Raw genomic sequence first — 8,015 nt, 5'->3', positions numbered from 1 at the left:
AAAAAAAAAAAAAAAAATCCAGAGCCATGTGTGATGTACTGGCCTGTAATCCCAGCATTCAGAAGGCTGAGGCAGGTGTCTGGGCTACACAGTAAGTTCAAAGGACAGCCTGCACTGCATAGCAAAATGCTGTCTCAAAAAAGAACAAAGGAAAAAAAAAAAAACAAATTAAATACTGTATTCCAAAAATGTAAACCCAATCCAAAAAATCACCAAAATGCAAAATCTCTCTAAAGGGACAATTTTTTTGGTTTGAGACAGGGTCTTACTATGTAGTCCAAGCTGGCCTCAAACTTGAGATCCTCCTACTTCTCCTGTCCTTGGATTACAAGGCATGTGCCACCAAATCCAGTTTCAGAAACTAAGTTTTAAAACTTAGTCTCATAAACCAAACTTTTAGGGCCGGGGAGATAGCTCAGTAGAATAAGCACTTCCCTAGCAAGTGCAAGGTCCCGGAGTTCTGTCTTTGTTTTTTCTTTTTGGCAAAACTGGGGATTGAACTCAGGCTCTTGCACTTGCTAGGGAAACGCTTATTCCACTGAGCCATCTCCCCGGCCCCAAAGGTCCTGCATTCAATCCCCGGTACTGCAAAAAAATAAAAATAAAAATAAATAAACCAAACTTTTAGAACATATTCCTCTTACTATTTAAACTTAGGACTCTTCTTTCCAAATTTGTTTGTTTTTAGTACTAAGAATCAAACTCAAGAACTCTCCCTTGCCAGGCAGGTGCTGTACCACACTGAGCTGTTTATTTTCACTATGTAATTACAACTGACTTTTAGCAGGACTTCACATGCCCTAAACTTAGCATGAAGTCAAGGCCACAAAATGTTCACATTGAGGCCACCATCTCTGTACAGTGAGGCTCTTTCAGATCACCTCTTTATCTTTGTTTATATTCCTTACCCCCTCACCCAGCACTACCATCTTCCTTATCCCCAAGTGTTGTTCACCAATGTTATTTTATTCTGTCACATAAGGGAACTACCATTATCTTTGCTTGAAAACTGTTTATTAATTTGCCTGTCAAACATTCTATACAGCCATTTACATCGTACTACAGGAAACCTCCTGGGTACATATTGACAGCTCAGCAACTATTTACACAAAGCTCTGAAACATTTGGTTCCTTTAGAGAAGAAGCTGCTGTGTCAAGCAGAGGATCATTAAATACTTTTCTTCTACCTTTCCCCCTCCTCTATAAACAGAAGCTTCTATCTAGCATCCTTTAATATGCTTAAATTACATTTCTAAACAACTAAAACCCAGGAGAAAAAAAAGCTAAATTCAGGTGTGCTAGAGAAGAGAAACAGTAGCATTTCTGGGCTAGCGTGATAGCTCAGCAGTGTAAGTGCTTGCTGGCAAGCACAAGGACCCAGGTTTGATCCTTGGTATGCATGCTACACTGGCCCTGCAACCTCGGGGCACACTGCACAGGCTGCACACCAGTAATCCAAGCCTGGGGAAGCTGAGACAGGAGGATCAATACAAGACAAAGCTGTGCAGAGACCCTGTATCAAATTAATTAATAAATTAATTTTTTTAAGAGTTGCATTTCTAAGACCACATGCAAAACATAATGTGTACTTGTTTTAAATGGGTATGAGAAGAAACAGATACACCTATGAAATCAACCCTGAAACACTCAGCTTTTCCTGTTCTAGGCTGCTGAACTTTTTACTCCTCTCTCAGCAATACTTACAGGGCAAGTCCAGGCACTCAGATTACAACCAACTGCCCAAACCAGACCTGGACCTGCCCAAACACCAAAAAAGTCTTAAGAGCCTAATGTTACCTCCCCCACTTCCATAACTCCAAACAAGAAGTGCTTAAATTTATGATGAATATCCACACCCCTCCTATTCCCAAGGTATAAAGCTTCTTGGGGAACTTTAAGCAACTATTTTTCAAGTCTTGTTTTAATGAAATTTACCTATTTTTTCCAATCAATATTTGGTGTTTTAAAACCATCAGCCAAAAAAAACAAAAACAAAAATAAATAAATAAATAAATAAAAAATAAAGCCATCAGCCAGATGAAATGACTAATGACAAACAAATTCAATTTTGAAGCAACAGTTTGGTAGGTCTTTTTTTCTTTGGGGGGGGAGGGAGGAGGTGTTCCAGAGATCATCGCAAGCACCCAACTATTCACAGAGTTGTTTGTTCCTGTGAATCCTCAGGAGAAAACAGCCTTAGTTTCTGCTATGGACCTATGTTCGTTATACCAAGGGAAAGGATGGTCAAGCCAGGCATGGCAATGCACCCTTGTAATCCCAGGACTCAGGAGACTGAGGCAGGAGGATTACTATGAGTTTGAGGCCACCCTGAAGGGCACAACAAAACCCTGTTTCAAAAAGACAGGCAAGCAGGCAGTCAAGACCCCTACTGAGGTAAAGGAAGATGTTCTTCTAAGCCAGTTATGGACTCAGAGAGATGTGTAGCATCACAGAATAAGAAGGTCATGTATTCCCACCAATTTCATTTTACTGGTGAGAAAATAAACAGAGAAGGCAAATGACTTGCCCCATGTCACACAGCTTAATCTGGAGCTTCACATGCAAGCCAAGTCTCTTTCTCTTCCAAGTCCTGTATTTTTAGCCCTTCACTACCATGTAATACACAACTCAATCTGTACCAGTATGACAAGAGTCAATCTAAACAAGAAAAAAATTCAGAAATAGAAGCTAGAGGAGTTTGGACTCCATTCCAGACCCCCAGGTGTTACACCACTAGCAGGAAAAAACTTTTTAATACGAGATTTTAACCATATTTACACACTTGAGTTGCTTCTAGAATTTTTAAATGAGGTCCACTGATGTAACCTTTAGAGGGATGGAAACAGAGAAAGTTCAGTCTGATATGTTAGCCTACTCCCACTTAAAAAAAAAAGTTCCACTAACATCTTTGTGAAAGACCCACTATCACACCCTATAGGAGCCAATCCAACATATAATGCAATCCAAGACATCTTGTTACAACAGGTGCTCCTTGTCATGGTTACTTTGTGTCACACAAAGGAAGAAACCTAAAATAACTTCCTCACAGGGATCAATACATGGGACACCCATCTGGCTGCTTGCTCTTTTCCCACACCAACATTCCCAACTCCCATCACCTCCACCTCTCTCAAGAACAGCAGAGAAAACAGGAAGCCCCTACAATGGAAAGTGCCATCTCAGTGTGGTTTTCCTGGTCCCTCCTACTTGAGAGTGCTCCAAGAGTCCTGAATTGCAGCCAGCCCAGAATTTCTGCCAGTAGGCATTCCCATAATAAATCCTAATTTCTGTATCTTTTCCCCAGGAGTTAGAAACAATCATTTGATATGTCCATACCAGAAACAACAGCCAAACATCTACAGTCAAATTCAACCTGATCCTAAACTACATACTGAGTATCATTTTTGACCATGATAAATAGGTACTACTGCTAAAAGCACTGCAAGTAAAAAGACTTAATCATTAAATTCACTATTTCATCAGTACCATGATGAGATACCCTAAGACACAATACTACTTATGAAAAACATAAAGGAAGTTTGTCTTCAGAGCTTTCCTAGCTCCTTAAAAAATACACACAACTAATGTTTACTTCATAAAGGCAGATTATAACACCTTAACTATATCAATGTGTTGAAGAAAATCAGTATTTTTGGCAGTACTGAGGACTGAACCCAGGGCCTTTGCACTAAGCTATATTCTCAGCCTTTTTTGTTTTAGGGGATTGTTTTTTTGTTTTGAGGTAGAGTCTTGCTAAATGGCTAAACTGGGATTGAACTTTTCCACCTTCCTGTTTCAGCCTCCGAGTGCTGGGATTACAGGTGTACATTACCATGGCTGGACTGGGAAAATACAGGTAACCTAAGCCTGGGCTAGGGGACAAAGAGAGCAGATCAAGACTGTTATTATATAAGAACTGCTAAAATCAGGGCATCACAGAGTGACAAGAAATTTATCCTCGAGTAACAAAGACCTCAAAGCAAACTCTCTACAACTGTCATCTAGAGTACTGCCACACACCTGAACAAGCTCTCAGAATTAAAGCTGTGTTATCTCCACAAGTGAATGCTCACCAGCCCATTCTTAAGTTTCTGGGGAGAAGTTAACTGAACTGAAATAGAATTGGAATCTACTTTGTATAGAGTGCTGGATCTGGTGATACTAAAGCAGCATCAGGAAATTACCCATCAGCAACACTGACAGGCTTCTCATCAAGGACAGAACAGAGAGTATGTACCTAAGCACAGAAAAACCACTATACAGCAAAAGTTAGATTGAAACAAAAAAGAAGTGTCCAAATATCCCCAAACCGACAGACTTCTAATCAGTTTTGCCTTTAAAATGATACTTACTTCAAATTATTTCTTCTAATAGATCTCAATAAAGTAAAATTTTTCAGCAAAACAGAAAGACGGGAAACAGGTGTAGAGTATAAAATGACCCTGTGACATGAAGACAGTTTGTCTTCCAAGACAATCTTACCCTCAAGGCAGCAGAAAAACATTTTAGCATTTTCCTATTTTTCATTCAGATGAAGAATATCAGGGAAGATATGGTGTCAAGACAGAGCTGTATGCCCTTTACAGTACTTCGCACAGCTATTTTCAAAATCCCCAATTCACCAGGTCAATAGAAAAGTAGTTCTAGAATGGGAAGAAAATACAGCTATTTAAGACCTTTATCATAAATCAAAGTATCTCCTAGCACAAGGACACAACTACTGAAAATGGGGGCATAAGACAGGATTTCGCCCTCTTTAAAAAGATGCATGGCTCTATGGAGTAACCAATATTCATTCCTAAGACACTGATGAAAAAATAAAACTAAACACAAGTAAAATTGAATGCATTGTAAGTTACCTAAAAACTGCAATTTCTAAGCCAATCATAAGTCATTGTAAATTATATCTTTACATCCTGTAAGAAAAAAGTGAAACATAACTTAAAATGGAAATTGAAAAATTAGCCAATCTATTTCAAAGCTCTAAAATGACTGATGACAGATCAGAAAAATCAGTCTTTTTGGTATTCCAGGAACAAGCCACCGATTTCACCAAACCAAGCCTTTAGAAAGATTGAGCTACTTTCCCAAAATTCAATTAACAAAAGAAAGTGTTAACAAGATTCAACATGTAAACAAAGAATGAGGCCAGCCTTGCTTACAACGGAACACTTGAATCTAATGAGAAATTCTCAGAAAGCTCCTTAGTTCCAAACAAATACAACAAAAAAGGTTTTCTCCCCTATACAGATTCCACATTTGCCACTCAATAAAAAGCCTAAAATAATTTCAGCTCTGCAAAGTGAACAGCGTCAAAATTAGTTAAGACAAATGCATCTTCACAGCCATCAAAGAAGTCATTTATACCATCAGGAAAGTCACAAAACCAAAACAAACAGCAAACCCATTGTAGAGAAAAACTCAGCTACTGTTCAGACAACACAGAATCTATTGCAAGCTGCATAAAACATAACAAGCAAAATAAATCCAAGGTACAAGCAAAACGCCATTGCCTCCTCTTTTGTTTCGGGCACAATGTAACAAGGGCAGCCTGTCTGAGGCTCTGCTCCTGCTGATACAGTATTGCTGCTTAAACCTCCCTCCTCAAGGTCACAGTCAATTTCAGCTCTGAAATAAAAAGGCAGATAGTGGCAGCGATGGTTTGGGTTATCACTGGCAGAAAAGCAGAGTGTAAAAGTTTATGAGCTCATCAGGATTGTTGTACCATTACATCAGAGGCAATTATAAATGGCCAAGAGCAGGAGATGGGGAGCCAATCAGATCACAGATAGGATGTCAACCTAAGACCAACTGTCTCCTGGCTTTGACAGAAGGATTTTACCTCCATAATTCAAATCCCAAACCAAAGCAATCTGCACTTACTACTCCAATCACTCAGCTGTTTACCAGCACTTCCAGAGAGAAGCACAGGCCACTGGGCCGGCAGAGACTAAGACAGGAGATGGCACGGACGCCCTGGGTGAACCCCTGGCCCGCTTCTAGCTGCCCCTAAACAGGTCCCTGGCCTCTCTGGAGCCCGAGGGGCCCCTCTTTGAAAACATACACGGAGGGGGAACGCACAAGGAAAGAGGGGAGTACAGAGAGAACAGGCAGGTGAGCAGGAAAACGTTAGCCCAACTCCCAGGCTCCTAACACTGCCTACACCCCGAACCCGAGCCCCCAGCACCCCCTCGCCCAGACCAGGCCCTTCCAGGCACAGTCGGCCCCAAAGCCCCCTGAAGCACCCTGGAGTTCGAAGAGACTGGGGGGGAGAGGAAAAGGCAGAGCATACACCTCTGAAGAAGCCCCACACAAAGGGTAGAGGAGGGAAGGAGAGGAAGGCAGACAGGCAGCCATTTTAAGAGAGAAGAGCCAGACAATGGCAGCTCCCCGGCAGTGGGGGCCCGGGACCAAGGGGAGCCCACGGTCGCGGCCCACTCCCCGAAGCGCCCCCCACCCCGGCCCGGCGCCCTCCCCACCCGGCTCGGTACCTGCGGGGTCCGGGCGAGCGGCTGCCCCCCGCCGCCGCTGCTGCCGGGGCTCATGGGCGCGTGGTGGCTCCTTTGTTGGGCCCCTCCCGAGGCGGCGGCCGCAGCCGCCGCCGCCGCCGCCGCGGCCCCCCAGCACTGCGAGGCCATGTCCGCCGGGCCCTTGCCCGCGCCCCCGTCCTGGGGCCCGCCGCCGTAGTCGCCCGCTGTGTAGCCCTGGTAGCCCCGGGCCGAGCTGGGCGACGTGAGCAGTTGGTTGAGGGTGGGGGTGGCGGTGGGCTGGGGGGTGCCTCCGCCGGCCGCGGAGGGGCCGCCTCCCCCCATGGCCCCGAAGCGCTGCTGAGCGAAGGACGACGAAGACGAGGAGGCGGAGGCGCTGGAAGAGGGAGGCGGCTTGGAGCCGGCGGCCGCCGCCGCGCCGGAGCCCGGAGTGCCGCCTCTCGGGGAGCTCAGCGCGTAGGCCTGGGGGGGCGGGGGGTAAGCGCTGCGGTTGGGGTAGTAGGAGTTGTACTGGTGGTTGGGAAAGCCGTGGTCGTGCGAGTTCTGCTGGGGCCCCGCGTACGGCTCCAGGCCCCCGCCGCCGCCGCTCTGCAGCGCTGCCAGGCCAGGGCTTTGTTGTCCGCCATGTTGTTGGTGGAAGACGGCGGCCGCGGCGGCGGCCACGGCAGACGGGCTCCGGCCGTAGGGCTGCCCGAAGCCGTAGGCGGGGGGCGGCAGGGCGGCCGCGGCCGAGTGAGGAGGCGCCCCCACCCCGTCGCTGCTGCCACCGCCGCCGCCACCGGGCGGCTCCGCGAGGTTATTGTTCAGGGCGGGCCTAGGGCCCGCGTTCCCGTTCGAGTTCTTCAGGTCCGGCTCCGCGCCCGGCCCGCCGCCGCCGGCTCCGCCACCCCCATTGCTCTCGGCCCCGTCCTGCAGCTCCTTTCCCAGCGGCTGCGGCGGCCCCACAGCGGGGCCCTCGCTCTCCTGCCCGGCGGCTGCCTTCATTTCCCCGCGCTCGGCCGCTACCGCCGCCGCCGCCTCGCCCCCCGCCTCCTCCCGCTGCTGCTGCTGCTCGGCTTTCTTCAGCTCCGAGGGCGGCGGCGGCGGGTTGCCCAGGCTGCTGGCGGCGGCGGGGGCGACCTGCGCGGCCATGATCCCCGCTGTCTCGTCCGCGGAGAGACCCGGCCCTGTCTTCGTCTTCTCCCCCCCTCCCACCCCGCCCCGGGGCCGAGTCCCCCGGGCCGCCCTCCCCACCCGCCCGGACGGGCCTCGCGGGGCTCCGCCGCTGCTGCGCTCGCTCGCTCCTCTCCCCCCCGCCCCGCCGGCTCAGGCTCCGGGCTGGCGGCGGCGGAGGAGGAGGAGGCGGCGGCGGCCGAGGCGCCGGCGACTCAGCTGCTCCCGGCTCTGGCGGCTCGGGACCCGGCTCTCCCGGCTCATTCCCCCCAAGCCCTTGCCTGGGAATGAGGGGGGCGGTGGAGGCTCCGCTCCCCAGGGCCTGGCCCCGCTGTGACTCTCCGCTTTCTGCTGCCGGAGAAAGGAGGAGGGAGG

The 8,015-nt window shown here is 48.3% G+C and overlaps 1 protein-coding gene across 4 annotated transcripts in view; it reads right to left on the bottom strand.

Annotated features, from left to right (window-relative positions):
- The window catches only part of Arid1a (AT-rich interaction domain 1A), a 100,268-nt gene extending 92,601 nt beyond the window's left edge, over positions 1 to 7,667 (bottom strand). For all 4 annotated transcript variants that reach the window (XM_023702970.1, XM_023702972.1, XM_023702971.1 and 1 more), the window contains exon 1: positions 6,492 to 7,667. In XM_023702970.1, coding sequence (XP_023558738.1) covers positions 6,492 to 7,619 — 1,128 coding nt within the window. In that variant the 5' untranslated portion in view covers positions 7,620 to 7,667. The remainder of the gene's footprint in view (positions 1 to 6,491) is intronic.
- Between the last annotated feature and the right edge of the window lie 348 nt (positions 7,668 to 8,015).

Source organism: Octodon degus, unplaced genomic scaffold (genome assembly GCF_000260255.1).
Source record: "Octodon degus isolate 3935 unplaced genomic scaffold, OctDeg1.0 scaffold00163, whole genome shotgun sequence".
Classification (NCBI taxonomy): Eukaryota; Metazoa; Chordata; class Mammalia; order Rodentia; family Octodontidae; genus Octodon; species Octodon degus.
The sequence above is the reverse complement of the archived record's forward strand: the minus strand, read 5'-3'. Positions and strand labels throughout refer to the sequence as shown.